The sequence below is a fragment of the Myxine glutinosa genome, chromosome 3 (genome assembly GCF_964187855.1).
Source record: "Myxine glutinosa chromosome 3, kmMyxGlut1.1, whole genome shotgun sequence".
NCBI lineage: Eukaryota > Metazoa > Chordata > Myxini > Myxiniformes > Myxinidae > Myxine > Myxine glutinosa.
In genome coordinates this window covers 37,487,320-37,503,960 of record NC_136263.1, presented here as the reverse complement: position 1 = coordinate 37,503,960, position 16,641 = coordinate 37,487,320, and the positions used below count along the sequence as shown (strand labels likewise).

Sequence of the window (16,641 nt, the reverse complement as noted above, 5' to 3'; positions counted from 1 at the left end):
TGATAATATATATAAGTGATAATATATATAAGTGATAAGATATGTATAAGTGATAAGATATATATAAGTGATAAGATATATATAAGTGATAAGCTAAAAAGGGGGTTAGGGATTTTAACGGGCTACCGCCGCCTTTTTTACTATTATATAAATGATAAAACCAAGTATCAACCAGACTAAAGAGTGGAGGTGTAATCAACCTTGGTATATAAATGGAAAACATAATGAATGTGAAAAATATCAAATAAGACTTATTGAAAAGGCAACTGGTAAAAAAGTTCACAAAACAAATAAGAGAATTAATTTAAATACCGGTGAGTTGGGTAAAAAAGATGGAAATATTTTTGAGTGGACGGAAAACTTTGATGGTTGTCAGGAAAATATATACTTTAATTTAAAAATGGTGTGTGGCACAGGAGGTGCTCAAACAAGAACATTGAGGGAGGTTTACCATTTTATCTTAGCTCAGTTAAAATATCTTGATACAAACTCAAACATATACTTTGTTAATATATTAGACGGTGATGGTAGTGGTAAGATAATTAAATTATTTCCTACACATAAACAAATATTTGTAGGGTCGATGTTTGAGTGGGCCAAAGATGATCTGCCAGATGATATGTAGAAGAAGGATCACAGGTCATAAGGGGAAACAAATATTTGTAGTGTTTGAGTGGTCTAATGACCAACATTAAGGATAGGTGCTACAGCCAAAAGGTTCATAAAGAACAGGGGTTCACACAGAAGGACCATTGTTTGAGTGGTCTAATGAATAAGGATAGCATGTCAAAAGGTTAGAAGGTTCGTAAAGAACAGGGTGCGAGAAATAGAGGTGTTTAGGGGCAATGAGGAGAGAGGAAAATTAACATGTAAGTGAATGGGGATTTGGGTGTCCCAGAAGCAACATTATTCCCCTACTGATGTGAAACTTCATTGGGAAAAATGTCTCATTTTCAATAGTACCCAAAACCTCTTGGCAATCTAAATTTCGTAAAACTCCTGAAATGGGACTGTAAAATTCCTTCAATCACGCTAAATTTTGAACCTCCATTGCTTGTAATACCCAATTTATCCCATAGGGCTTGAAAGTTCTTTCCCAAGTTCGTGCAATCATTCTGCATTGGAACCCTATAATGTCATTCATAATAATCATAATGATTTTATAATCATCTCTCATAATCAACCAACAAGAACATCAAACATTTCCTGTATAAACAGTTTGCATATATCATGACATACATGTCTTCAAAAAATTGTATGACCACGAGAACAATGAGCAGAAAAAGTAAAAGGTAAAAATAAAACTAATTAAAACTGCGGGCAGCCTGATTGAACGGGTGCTCGCCAGAGTCGTTAACGACAGTCCAGATCCTATTGTTCAAAATTTCAACTCAATTGATCGAAAAATGAACGCAGGGATGCATTTTAAAGGTTTGCAAGAAATCCAACATGGCCGCCATGTCACGTGACTTATGATGTCATAATTAGTATATGCATCCAATCAAGTGACCTACCATAATTGGTCAAGGTATCGAGCTCATCTGACCAACGGTTCGGCCTGCAGGTCGATACCAAGTTCATGGCATCACAATATTAATTAAATAAAAGAAATGCAGAGTCAGCACTTTTTAATTGGTGCGCCGTAGACGAATTAATCAAAAAATGAAAATTCAGAGAAAAAGAGTGTTCTTCGCCTTGGGGTAGAGTATATGTGTGCCAAGTTTCAACTCAATAGATCAAAAATGAAAGAGGAGATAGATTTTTTCTCTTAATCAATTGGCTCATAGCATAACCAATCTGCAAGTGCTTCATCCGAAGATGTATCTCTTAGGAATTTAATTAAATAAGTCATTTATAAAATCAATGAATTAATTGATTAAATGATTAATCAATAAATCAAAATATCCTTGATAACCACATCACTTGGTCATTGTAATGTCCAAATATCAGCTTCCTAACTCAACCAACAACTATTTTTATTCAACATAGGCCAAAAGTCAACAACAATTTCAAAATCCTCAATTTTCATCCGATTCACTTGACATTTGAATGGGATTTACATATCAGCCACCTAATTCAACCAACAACTATTTTTATTCAACATAGGCCAAAAGTCAACAACAATTTCAAAATCCTCAATTTTCATCCGATTCACTTGACATTCGAATGGGATTTACATATCAGCCACCTAATTCAACCAACAACTATTTTTATTCAACATAGGCCAAAAGTCAACAACAATTTCAAAATCCTCAATTTTCATCCGATTCACTTGACATTCGAATGGGATTTACATATCAGCCACCTAATTCAACCAACAACTATTTTTATTCAACATAGGCCAAAAGTCAACAACAATTTCAAAATCCTCAATTTTCATCCGATTCACTTGACATTCGAATGGGATTTACATATCAGCCACCTAATTCAACCAACAACTATTTTTATTCAACATAGGCCAAAAGTCAACAACAATTTCAAAATCCTCAATTTTCATCCGATTCACTTGACATTCAAATGGGATTTACGTATCAGCCACCTAATTCAACCAACAACTATTTTTATTCAACCCGGGCGAAGCCGGGTACCTCAGCTAGTCATCTTATATGAGCCTCGAGTGAGTTCACGTGTTATAAAGAAAGAGATAGGGGAAGACAGAAAGAAAAAAGAGAGAGAGAGAGAGAGAGAGAGAAAGGGAGAGAGGAAGGGGAGGGAGAAGGAGCGGGAGCAAGAGACAGGTTCAGGTAGCCGAAATGGAAATGAGGGACAATGAGGGAGTGTCGGTATGCAATTTTCATCCAATCGTCATCTTTCATAATAATTCTGGACCGTCATCAGATGGCGTTGTCTTTCATTAATTTATATGTTGATTGAACGAGTTTTAGGTGTTATAAAAATGGCGGGGAAATTTTTGGGAAAATTTTTTTTTTCCTCTCCTCCACCCTTTTTTTTTTTTTTTTTTTTTCTCTTACCTTGGCCCCACAGCTTTCGTCCTACACAATTTCGTTTAATTTATCTAAATCCAACTTGCCGTTCCAAAGATATAAGCCGTTTTGTCGCGGTATCATAAATTGGAATGGGGGAAAAAGATATATATATAAATATATATAATTCCATTGTCCGCTTTCTCTCGCCCGCCAAGCGAGTCGCACGTTTTGAGCGGGCAACTCAAGGGTACGTTTGTAAGTGCAAAACGAGTGTACGGGCCTTAGACGACTTGGAAGCAAATCGCCCCATGGTGCACTCATGGCACGATTTTGCTCTCAGTACATGGTAAGGCTTCTAATAACCAGCGTCGAACTGGCGCATTTATTACACAGCGCAAAAATACGTATTTACAGAAATCGTGAAACTCAGATAATGGCTTTAAAATCGTTGTGGATGTACCATTCTTGATTTTTGTTCACCCATTTACCATGCCTAAATCGATAAAACGGATCTCGATCATTACCCGGCGTACTAAATTCCGCATTTGTAATGAGATTTCAACAGAATTACGACTCAAAAAAAGAGAACGAGCAGACATTTTGCGGGACATTACCTTGGACGATCGTTACAAAAATCGTGACATATATTAAAGTATTTATAATGTCGACAAAATCATATCTTAATTCTTACAAAAATGGTTCTTTGCATAAATCACAGCACCGGGAGAACCAGCTCAAAAAATGGATCTTTGTGGTTTATACAGCACCCTAGTAAAACTTAAATGGATCTTTGTGTACGAATTAATTACACAGCACCCAGGCCCCGCTCATATGGATCTTTGTGCAGCGCTACACAGCACCTGAGCAAAAGGGTCTCATCTATATTTTCCTTCTCAGAGCTTTTATGCACCAATGGTGCGTGGAGAAGCCCAAACACCACCTCCTCCATGTATATACAGAATAACTATTCCCAGGTTCGTACATCATACTGGACAAGAACAAGAACACGCTTACCTCTCAGAAAGATCTTGCCGATGTGTCCAATTGATCCTCGTAAGGGCCACCAGATTGTTCGGGAATGTTAAAGGACTCAGGAGGCTCCGATATGACCAAACAGCTTTTACAAAAGCACAGCTTTATTAACTAATAATTCACTTGACATTCAATATAATATGGAACTATAATAACTAGACGAATTCAAGCCGATGGTTCTTCTTCGTTGGCCGGTCCTCTCTCAGCGCTGTTCACAGGGTTCCGTTCCGTTCCGTAGGTCAAAGCTTCTGGTGACGAGTCTCTCTGACTCAAAGTATGTTCCTGTTTTTATGGGCTCACTCGTGTTAATCCTCCATGCGCTAAATCTTAATCCTCTCTCCGCTGAAGCTCCTTGGTCATCCACGCTCGCCTCATCGGCGCCAGTTAGCTCTAGCCCGGGGTTTAGCTCTAGCCCGGGGTCGTGACAAGGCGAACAAGAGATTACCAGGTCCGTGCTTATCTTCGTGCAAATTCCTGACATTCATTTACGAATCACCTGTGACTACCTGCTCCGTCACCAGTCCCAACCAATGAGTTACACTTCCACACTGTTCAGGCTGGAGTTCCCCAAGGCAGTGTTCTGGGCCCTGTGCTTTTTCTGGTCTTCATCAATGATCTCTCTGACTCTCTTGAAAATCCTCTCTATCTCTTTGCTGATGACTCTACTCTCTGACGCTCCATTCCTCATCCCTCATCCCTCAGATCAGCAGTCTGCAGCCTCCTCACTCTCTGCGGACCTGGACAAAATCACAGACTGGGCAAACAAGTGGAACATGTCTTTCAATCCTGACAAATCTCACACTCTTACGATGTCTCTCCAAAAAGACCGACTGGACAACCCTCCCATCCACTTTCTGAATAATCCTCTCCAAGAAGTTCTGTCACTCAAGCTTTTGGGTCTCACTATCTGCCATGATCTTTCCTGGGAAAACCACATTTCAAATCTGGCCTCCAAAGCCAGTCGCCGACTGGGAATCCTCCGTTGTGCGAAGTCCTTCCTTGGCACACCTCAGCTCCTCACCACATACAAGGCTTTCATCCGCAGCTCAATGGAATACTGCTCTCCCCTCTGGGTTGGTGCTCCTGCCTCACACCTAGCTCGTCTTCACGCTGTTGAAACCAAAGCGTTCAGAATCATTGGAATCTCCCGCGATGAAGCAAACTCCAAGGGCCTTTCACTCACTCACTCACCGCAGGCAGGTTGGTGGTCTTTCCGTCTTCTACCGACTCCTCTCTGGCCTTGCCCCCCCCCCCCCCCCGCCCAGCTCTCCCTGGGCTCTGTCCCCCAAATATTCCGACAGGTCGCACAAGATCTGCCTGCAACCCTCTTATGGTTAAACTGCCAAAATCAACTCTCTGCTCACCTTCACTCCTTCATTCCTCTTTTCTCCCGCCTCTGGAACAAACTCCCTCACTCTCTTCAATCCCACTCCACCCTCCAGGTCTTTAAAACAGCTGTTCACCACCATCTCTTATCTTCCCCCATCCAAAACCTTGATCTTTTCTACCTCCGCTAATTTCACCCCAAATCCACTTTTTTGAAATACAGTGGTACCTCGGCTTACGAGTTTAATCCGTTCCGTGACGGAGCTCGTAAGCCAAATCGCTCGTAAGTCAAAGCAAATTTTCCCATTCAAATGCATTGAAATGCTATTAATCCGTTCCAGCCTCAAAAAAAAAACACCAATTTTTTTTGTTAGGTGCTTTTAAATAACAAATAATGTATAAACAAGCACGACCTCGTATATACTGTACATAATACAAGAGAATGTAAAGAAATAAACTGGTTTTATTAAGCAGAGGAGAAGAGCATGCCAGGTGAGGTGTGCGTGTTGTCGACTTGGCGAGGCAGTACGATCGTACTCCTTCTACGATATGTACGATTTTGAAGCAGAAGGAGTCCATAAAGGCTATAACGCCAGCCAAGGGCGTTACGATTATTTCAAAGCTCCGGACCTCTATCCATGAAGATATGGAGAAGTTGTTGTTTGTGTGGTTGAAGGAGAAGCAGCTCGCAGGAGATACCGTGACCGAGAGCATCATGTGTTTGAAAAGATTGAAACTCGGATATCGAGCACGGACCACGAGGTGTTTTTTCTTTTTTCTTAATCTCGGTTTCAGTGAACTTTTGCTCTGTGCTCACGTGTACTGTACCTGTACCTGTAATGGTACGTCAGAGGATGGCACCTGTTGTCATCATATTAAGTGCAAGATGTTCTGCATCGTAAGTTGGTACACCGTGGTCTTTCGGCGGTGTTTAAGCCGGCCGTCTTGGCTTCTGTCACCATTGGCATTGAGTCTTTCGATGTAGGTAGGTCGTTGTGTGCCGGTGCCTTGGCCGAATTCCTTCATTGCTGCATTGTTAGCTCACCTGGTTTTTTATACCACATCTTTGGTTATCGGACCAGCGAATGACGTCATCTCCTCCAAAGTATGGCTTATTCTCACTTGTCTTGGACGATCTTCTACTTCTAGCCTGCCACCGTGCATTTGGTGTCCACTGTACTTACTGTACAGTGCCTGGTAAAATTGATGTAATGGGTTTTTGACCGTCAACGCCATGAACCGTCATGAACCGTCATGAACCGTCAACCGCCATGAACCGCCATGAACCGTCAACGCCATGAACCGCTAACACTCAAAAGCCCATTTATCGCGCCTTATAAAGCAAAACGCAAACCGAAAGCCATGCCTCAAGCGAGGCGTGCTTCCGTGGTCACGTGATCCACAGGTGTAGCTCATTATACCCGCACGCGCGACACGCTTTGGCGGTCACGTGACCAGCCACTCTGGAGGCGGGGATCCCCGCCGATGACGTCACCGGCTGGAGCAAGGAGATTCCTCGCTCATGTATTTCGACGATTGCGTGTTTTATATCCAAGCAGAGATGCTTTCACGGCAAGATAACCGCGTGACCGGAACCGGAAGCCACAACCGGAAAATTCAAAAAAATAAATTTTTTGAGCTCGTACATCGGATCTCGGCTCGTATCCCAAAGCAACAAACCGCCCGAGCGACGGCTCGTATCCCGAAAAACTCGTACGTTGGGGCACTCGTAAGCCGAGGTACCACTGTACCACCTTCTGTCCAGGAAGTCCTTGGTGTCCTTGTGTTTTATACTTCTCCCACCCCCCCCCCCCCCCTTCCCACGCCTCCTCCCGCCAAGCCCTCTCCCTCCCACACATCTTCCTGCTCTCAAATGTTATGTTTGTGTGCTTCCCCTTCTCTCCCCATCTTGTCTTCCTCTCCCTCTTTTTATATATTTTGTTTGTCTGGTTGATTTGTTTGTGAAATAAATGTTAGCTCTTTCACGAGGCTCGATTCAGTATACAAAAAAAAAAAAAAAAAAAAAATGCCATACATGGCGGCGGCCATCTTGGATTTTGACGTGGCGACCCAATTTTCAATAGGTTTCTTCCTTATGCCTAGATACACCGACACACCAGAGTAGAAGTTGGTACTTCGCTTATTTTTCAAGATATTCCGCTCACAAGGTTCAGACATACATGGCGGCGACCATCTTGGATTTTGACGTGGCGACCCAATTTTCAATAGGTTTCTTCCTTATGCCGAGATACACCCACACACCAGATTAGAAGTTGGTACTTCGCTTATTTTTCAAAATATTCATCTCACAAGGTTCAGACATACATGGCGGCGGCCATCTTGGATTTTGACGTGGCGACCCAATTTTGAATAGCTTTCTTCCTTATGCCGAGATACACCCACACACCAGATTAGAAGTTGGTACTTCGCTTATTTTTCAAGATATTCAGCTCACAAGGTTCAGACATACACTGCGGCGGCCATCTTGGATTTTGACGTGGGTTGCAGCCACACACCAAATTCGAATGCGGTCCTTCGCTTACGCACGCATGCACGGACGGACGGACGGACGGACACACGGACAGAGGGGAAAACCATAGTCCCCCTTTCGCTCCGCGGTGCGACGGGGGACAGAAACGTAAGAGTGCGGCTGTAATTTTGCATGACAGCGTGACAAGGACTTTCTGCGACTATGCGCTGAAGGGAGGATCCGCTGACACCATCACAACGGCGGGCGTGTCATGGCACGAGTTGGTTCACACATCGAGCCAATCAGCACATGGTCACAAGATTATGACAGCCAAGGTTCGAAGTCAGCATGGAGTGCTGGGGTTTCAAATGGTACATTCAAATTAACCTCATAAAAGCATGACCCATGCACGTGTGTGTGCGCATGCGTGTGTGCGTCACCACCACCGGTCTTCATCTTTCTCAGGCTCCCCCTTCCACTTGTGTGTGTGTGTGTGTGTGTGTGTGTGTGTGTGTGTGTGTGTGTGTGTGTGTGTGTGTGTGTGTGTGTGTGTGTGTGTGTGTGTGTGTGTGTGTGTGTGTGTGTGTTTGTGTTTGTGTTTTTACAGCAATCCTATGAATTGTATTATATTTTAGGAATAGCTGATACTGCACAATTAATGAAGTGTGTGTTTGTGTTCTAATATCGACCTTAGACAAATAAAATTTAAAAAAGGGTTGTGCATGTATATAAGTGTAGCTCTTGACTAACCCGACATGTTACATTAACCGACACCTCTCAAGTCCTGCAGGTGCCGGAAAACACAGCTGTACTTGTATATTAAATAATTGAATTATCTTTTCGGAAATGGAAAATCCTTTTTCCTTTTAATAAGAATAAATTTTACTCTTGCAATGTATTCTTTTTTTTCTGTGTACTTTTTCAAATTAACTTTTTTTTTTTTTTTTTCATATGTTACACTGGAAAACATCCACAAGATGTTGTTAAAATACGTACATGTAAGTATCGAATATAGTTTTGGCAAGCAAGCTTATAATGCTTTCATTGATCATCGAAGTAATTCGCATTATCATATTTGACAAAAATGTCAAAAACGACATGGTTTCACTGAAAGACCAATGCTGCTGTGCCTTAGTCTTGTGATGTGAATGCGTGCTGTGCTTGCTGTGCTTGCTTTAAGAGGCTGACACGGAACTGGCTGACATCCCTCGTTGCAAGGCAGAAATCAGGCGATGTTGGATCAAATACTGCGTCAACCTTTTGGAAGACTCTCGCTTGCAGCTTGAGGTCATTGTTATTGCTTCTCACTTCTCTCTTACCCCACAAAGGCAAAGCACCGTGAAGTTCAATATATTATTTTGTAACTTTTGATGATATCTAATTTCAATCTTAAGTTACTGCTACTTTTTTCAGGATCTAAGGCTCGCAGTGGAGCTGCCACACATACATCTCACACACATGGACATACAGACGAATATACGAGACAACACGGAACTGTTAGATGAGACAAATCCAGCCAGTGAGCTTGGGGGAAGTGCAGTCACTTCCCAGGGCACTCTGGGTAATGGCAATGCCACTCAGTAATGGCAATCACAACCACTCAGTGGGGAATTTCCTAAGGAGGAATTTCTTCCTCCCCATGGATGCCAACGTATGAAGATTATCCATGCTCTTATCCTTTTTAAATGCCGAAGTCGATCAATAAAGCACTTCCGAGTCTTCAGGTCAACTCTGCCAGGGTTTAAACCTCTATCCTCCCAGACACGGAGCAGATACACTAACCATTACACGAACTACTATTTTAGCATCTCAAAATGAGTTTGAACTACTCTCAAACGCACTGGTGCATGGGGATCCTAAAGTTCTACATGTTTATAGCTGCCAAAGATTCGTTTTTTCATATCGTCAAATTAACTTTTTTTTTATCACCTCCGCCACCGTAGGTGGATGGAGGTTATGTTTTCACTCCTGTTTGTCTGTCTGTGAACAAAATATCTCAAACTTGTGGACAGATTCAAACGAAATTTGGCAGAGAGGTAGCGTCTGTGATAAGGTCGAAATTATTAGATTTTGATGAAGACCCAGATCCGGCTAGTCGAATTTAAGCGATTCTTCACCATTGAATGATAGGGCTAAAAACGATATATAGCAAGATATCTCAAAAAGTTGTGGACGGATTCGGAAGAAACTTGGTGGAGAGGTTGCATATGTAACAAAGAATTGATTCAATTTTGGTGAAGATCCCAACACGGATCGAATAATTTTTAAGTGATTCCTCACCATTGAGAGATAGTGTGAAAAGCGATATATAACATATTTAAAATTTGTGGACGAGTTGTGATGAGTTGGCAGATGAGTTGGTTAGGTGACAAGAACAAGCCGATGATTACATTTTGGTTCAGGTATGAATTCTGATCCGGCCTATCAGTGGATACAAAGCAAACTGTCAGCCTGGTGGAGGTATGCACTCTACCGAGTGCCATTCTAGTTTTATTGTCCCCCGTCGCACCGCGGAGCGAAAGGGGGACTATGGTTTTCCCGTCCGGGCGTGCATACGTGCATACGTGCGTGCGTAAGCGAAGGACCGAATTCTAATTTGGTGTGCGGGTGCAACCCACGTCAAAATCCAAGATGGCCACCGCCATGTATGTCTGACGCCATGTATGTCTGAACCTTGTGAGCGGAATATCTTGAAAAATAAGCGAAGCACCAACTTCTAATTTGGTGTGTGGGTGTATCTAGGCATAAGGAAGAAGGCTATTGAAAATTGGGTCGCCGCGTCAAAATCCAAGATGGCCGCCACCATATATATATATGTCTGAACCTTGTGAGCGAAATATCTTGAAAAATAACCGAACTACTAACTTTTAATCTTGTGTGTGGGTGTATCTACGCATAAGGGAGAACGCTATTGAAAATTGGGTCGCCAAGTCAAAAGCCAAGATGGCCGCTTTGCGTCTTCCACTTTGTCAACTCGCATCACTTCACCGACGGGGGACCTAGGCGTAACGCTTGTTTTATTTGACTAGAAAGCTGAATTGCACTTCACTGAATGCTACTGTGCATGGAAAGAGATGTAGATACAAATGATGGTGAGATAAAACAATGTAAAATTAGACCTGTCAAATGAAAACTCCACCCACAACCACAAGATCTTTAAAGTGAGAACTGCACACGCCAGGAATTAACCCGACAAATAGCCAAACTAAAAAGGCCAAATTTAGATTGCGCAGCCCTAGCTGTTGTTTTGACGTGCCTGTAGTCATGTATAGCACTCGTGATTATCCAAACAAGGGTTTACCCAAATTAATTTATTTCCCTCCAAGGGTTCTCAAAAACCGAATCTATCAACATGGGGAAAGACAACTGGAACAGACAAGTACACAGCCTTAGGGAGGAAATAAATAATTAATAAATCACGAGGCAGACTGCAATGAAATCTCGATCACATAAAACGACAATCATAAACAAGCAATGATTTGAACAATAAACTATTTCCCCAAGACACAAAACACATGGTCAAACGGTTGCATAGCCCCCCCTTTTTTTGGATTAGCCTGCCCTCCTCTTCCCTTCGCCCCTCCCCTTTACTGCCCCCCAAGGCATCATCCTCAGCATCCACCAGGCACCAGCCATTGCATACCACGTTCGCACATGGAGACAGTCTTGGCCAATCAACGATGCCATTCTCAAACCAATCAGCACCATGACTGCCAAGCAGTGCAGGCCAATGACGTGCCCCCTTACACACCGCAAATAGTGGCCATGTGGGAAGGCCCGCTCCTCACTGATAGGATGCGCATGCAGTGAGCTGCACGGTGGTGGCGTGAATATGGGGTATGCGTGGATTGCCAACCTCTCGTCTGGCAACACAAGACGCATGACAACATCCTTAAATTTTCTAATCTAAAATGGACAAGGCCCATCTCGTGCACGAACTGTATACCAGACAAGCGGCCCTACCACCATGTACTTAATACATGTTCAAAGTCCTATGAATGACCCAAACACATACTGCTCATGCTCGAAATTCTAACTATCACCCCCTACCTCATGAACATAGCAGCATGTCAAGCGGAGGAAATGAACTCCTCGCAGGCACAAGAAGATTAGGCCCAGATTAGATCATTGGATCACTTGTAGTGTGCAAAGGGCGTTAGAGTGCTAGTCTCAATAGCCACATTGTGGTTGGTGAGGTTATAGATTAGATATCTCAAGGGAACTCCACTGCACAGAAACCGTTTCCGCACATGAAATGGAAATGAAAAGCAATTCTTTAATTTTCGAAAGCATTGCATGGAAAATGGGAATTTATATAAAAATTGTTTTGTTTTAGCTTCCAGAATGGTGAACTAAATTTGTTTTCACTAGAATACTTCCGAGCTGTTTTATCATTACATATAATGAGAATAGTTTATGAAAGTTATTAATTTATTTATTTTAAGATGCATGAAAGACTCTGACAAGATGGTGTAGAGTTAGTGCACTTGCCTTTGAGCTGTCAAGTCTGGGTTTAATTTTCGACCTGGCTATAAACTGCTGGATTGGAGCTTTTCAGGAAAGTTGTTGCATCACAAAGTCGGCTACTCCGTCCCTCGGATGAATATCAAGCTGGTTGTCCTGCTGCTAGCATTAGTTAGTTTTTGTTGAATATCCCACCGTGACTTTTGCAAAGAGTAGGTGAGTTATCGTCGGCACCCTGGAAAAATTTTGCTAGCTTGAGTCAAACATCAGGCTTAGCCAGCAGTTTGTGAAAGACTTCTTGCCCGACAAGAAAGTGGCAATAATTTGAGTCATTAAAAAAGTAGTAAATTTTAAATACATTATGTTAAAGTTATTAAAAATATAAAACCCAAAAAGCATTGGTGTATTTTTATTATCGCCACAGGACAGCATTGGTGAGCTACATTCCAAGCGACAACAGGAGCTTCAAGCCCAGCAAGGTGAGGCTAATCAGCTGTCTGAGGCTCCATCACTGTTCTCTGGTGCGGTCATCATGGATGCAGTGTCTCTTGAAGAAGGTCAGGTGCCCTGTGAGCTCGCACTTAGTTACCCGGAGGCACGTGCAATGTTTCTTTTCGGCCAGTCCTGCGTGCAAGCGGCCAAAAGATACTACTCCCTGAATTCGCATACTACTGACTATGTGGAGGTGGTGCAGGACTATGGAGAGCTTTTTAATGCTCTCTCATTCTTCGAGCCAGACATCCACCGGCGTTGCAAGATGCAGAAACGGCGCATTGACCTGCTTGCTGAAGTGTACCAGGAGCTCAACCCACGCTTTTATCTCCGCTTATGCAGAGAACTGCAGATGGAGCTTGCTGAAGCTTGCTACAACTTGATGGACCTCAAGGTCAGCATTTCCAGCAATGTTGAGCAGCCAAGCCAGCACGCAGCCAAGAAAATTAATCAGTTGGCGCAAGAAGCCATTCGGTATTACCAACTTTTCCTGAACTCATTGTGTGACCTTGAGGGACGCTTCCCAGAAACCTTGCCACCGGAGGTCGAACGAGCAGCCCTTGTTGCCAATTTTCGCATGGGAGGTCTCCACCGAAAATTGCTTACAACTGACGGTGCACAAAAGTTGGCAAACACTCGCCGCGCATATGATTGTTACCGCTTCGTAGAGGGGTACTGTGTGCGGCATCCTGAGGCTGGGGAAAAGATTCCCGCTGAACTTGAGTTGAGCCAGGAGATCGTGGGCCTCTTGCCCGCTGAGATCCAACGCCTGACCTCCAGCCTCGGGCCATGCCAGCAGGAGTAATGAACATTTGTTTAAAAACCCACTACATGTTACAGCCTCGGTTTTTTTCATGTGACCTTAACACTACCGTAAAATTCGGACTATTAGCCGCAACTTTTTCCCTCAACTTTGACCTCTGCGGCTAAAATAACGATGCGGCTTGTTTATGGAATTTTCCGATGTTGCGGGTTTTCCTGATGACGCGTTCAGGCCAAATCAAGTTGTTGTCGTCAGTCTCCAGTCTATGTTTAGATTCACATTAAGTTTCAAAACTGGTTTTGACTCTTCGTGAATTCAAAACTCACTGTAAAAGTGTGCTAGTGATAACTGTTTATGGTTTTTTCCTCCAAATTTACACACGGCCTTTACACACACGAAACATTCAGTTAATCGCCCTTGCACAGACAACTTCCATCATGCCGAAAACACGACGCAATGCTTACGATGCAGCTTTCAAATTGAAGGCGATCGAACTGGCTATTGAAAAGGGAAACCGAGCTGCTGCCTATGAACTTGGAGTGAATGAATCCATGATCAGACGTTGGAGAAAGCAGAGGGCGAACTTTCTCGCTGCAAAAAGTCAACAAAGGCTTTCAGAGGTAGGAAATGCCGATGGCCCGAACTGGAAGACGAACTTGAAGACTGGGTTAACACACAGAGAGTGGATGGTCGGGGTGTTTCTACTGTTCAGATTAGACTCAAAGCAAGATCGATCGCTGCAGAAAAGAAAATAGAAAAATTTCAGGGCGGGCAGTCATGGTGTTTCAGATTTATGAAACGCAAAGGTCTTTCTGTCAGAGCACGAACGACTCTGTCAACAACTCCCTCCTGTGGCTGTCGAGTTTCTCACTTTTTGTGGTTAATAAATGGTTGCGGCTTATAAACCAGTGCGGCTTGTGTGTGTTTAAATTCCAGATTTTAAAAAAAATTAGGGGATGCGGCTTATATAACGATGCGCTCAATGGTCCGAAATTTACGGTAATCAGCTTCTTTTTTTTTCTTTTTTTTGTATACAAGATCGAGGCCTCGTGTAAGAGCTAAAGAGCGTGTAATTTTGATCGCATGAAAAACGGCACTTTAAAAATAACGTGTAACTGGAGATGCGGATTTCCTCCGTGGCGTCATTTCAGTAGCCGCCGCTTAGTCCATTATCTGGAACTAAGTTATCATTAAGGATGTTTTATTTCAATTATTAAGTTGTACTGTCACTGCAATTCAAAAGTGAACATGCCTACTTGATGTCACGATAACGTTGCAAACATATCTGGTTGAAATAAGCCATTATGTTTACGTTTCTTTGTAAAGGTCAGTCTGAGCATGCTCCGAACCATTTGCATCGTAAAACAGCATGAACCGTGAGTTTTCTTTGGAGTTTGTTTAAAAAAAAATAAAAAAATTGCTCGGTTCGATATCAATCATTTGGACTGTGAAATGTTTGTTTAGAGAGATTAATATTTACACTTTGTTTTTCTGATATTGTAACAGTTGGTCAAACGATTGAGTGGTGCTCGTAAATAAGCAGAAGCATGAAGCATTCCGAGCGCAGGTAGCCGTGACGTGTATCATTTTGTTCTAATGATTGCAATCCCGCCTGAAGAAAGATTGGACAAGCCGTTTCAACTTGAAATTATAATGTTATGCTTTTTATATGTTTGTTTTTTTAACTCGTTCAATATATATTTGGACATTGTACAGTTATTGCATGTATAGATGTTTTTTTTTCGATCTGCTTGGCATCTCGCCAATGAGACTAACAGCAGTTGTGTTGTATGGAAGGTGGTCCTTTTTTCTGCATTGCTATTGTTGTATGAGGCTGGTTCAAGGTTGATATGGAATTTCTTTTTATTTACGAAATTTCAAAAGTAGGGTGAGGTTGATGAAACGTCACTAGTTTCTCAGCATTCGTTCCGTCGATTAGATAGTGCCTTGATTCCTTCTGCATAATATTTGGGATGGGTGCACAGCCATTTCAAGACATGTACGTACTTGATGTCTTCTTAATTTGTAAAGGTAATGCTTTTTGGGATGTTCTTTGAGTAGTCCAAAGAAAATCGCAAGGTGACATCCTCCTTCCTTACAGTCTGGACTTGACTTGGAACTTTCCATCATCTACACAAGAGTAGTAATGTCATGACCTGAGACGGCATACCTGGCCATCTAAATTTCGAGTCTCTCACATCATTGTTGTTACTAGGGCATGCCCGTACTATATATATATCTAAAATTATATCCCCCCCCTCTATTTACATGAAATGGTTTGGTCCAAAGCGAACGGCTTGCGAGTGGTGACAATCCCCCCCCCCCTCTATTTACATGAAATGGTTTGGTCCAAAGCGAACGGCTTGCGAGTACGGTGTTTTTTATCGGACCCGTGGAATTATAGATAGTAGTTTTAATTAGTTTTAAAACATAGTTTAACGGCAACATAGTTTTCCAACGTGAAATAAATGAATACGCTCTCAAATGTGCCGTCCGAGGCAGAGTGTGTTCGCCACGTTCGGCACACGCGATAGCTCGCTGCTCTCTGATTGGTTGAATCGTTTTTTGGACATAGCTCGGTAAGTAATTGTCCGATTAATATGAAACCTTGAAAAGGCACATCCTCGGGTCCCCAGCAATATACCTGGCAAGTTTAAAGTATATCGGACCCGTGGTTGTCGAGAAACAGCGGTCACAGACAAACAAACAAACAAACACACATACAGAGATTACTGGAATTATAGATAGATAAGCCCTTACTCCAGGGTTTTTACACATTTACCAAATTCCATACCAATTAAGGTATCAACAGGCCTGCCATCAGTGTTTTGGCTGATTGCTAAACCTTGAAAATGTTTGTGGTTGAGACCTAGAATATCAAATATAACACAACTATATGAAAGTCGTGCATCACCAAATTCTTCAACCAGTCTCCTGTGAATTAATACACTTCTGCTCCACAGCTCGCATTGTTGTTGTCCACCATCTCGGTTTTACCCAGGATGCACTGCCAATGGTCTTGTTACTTACTCTTATAACCAATGTTAAATCAAAATAAAGACCAATTACGGCACGGTAGTTACAAGAAGGAAGCCGGACATTAACAATACATATGCGCATACACATGCACATACATAAACACACATACATACATGCACATACACACA

The 16,641-nt window shown here is 42.4% G+C and overlaps 1 protein-coding gene across 3 annotated transcripts in view; it reads left to right on the top strand.

The window, feature by feature from the left end:
* Positions 1 to 15,254, top strand: part of KIFBP (kinesin family binding protein) — a 72,666-nt gene extending 57,412 nt beyond the window's left edge. For 2 of the 3 annotated variants that reach the window (XM_078773898.1, XM_068111046.2), the window contains 2 exons: positions 8,936 to 9,042; positions 12,644 to 14,913. In XM_078773898.1, the coding sequence (XP_078630024.1) occupies positions 8,936 to 9,042; positions 12,644 to 13,516 (980 nt within the window). In that variant the 3' untranslated portion in view covers positions 13,517 to 14,913. Of the gene's footprint in view, positions 1 to 8,935; positions 9,043 to 12,643 lie in introns of all 3 variants that reach the window. The other variant, XM_068111047.2, reaches the window with a different exon arrangement.
* The last annotated feature ends 1,387 nt before the right edge of the window (positions 15,255 to 16,641 follow it).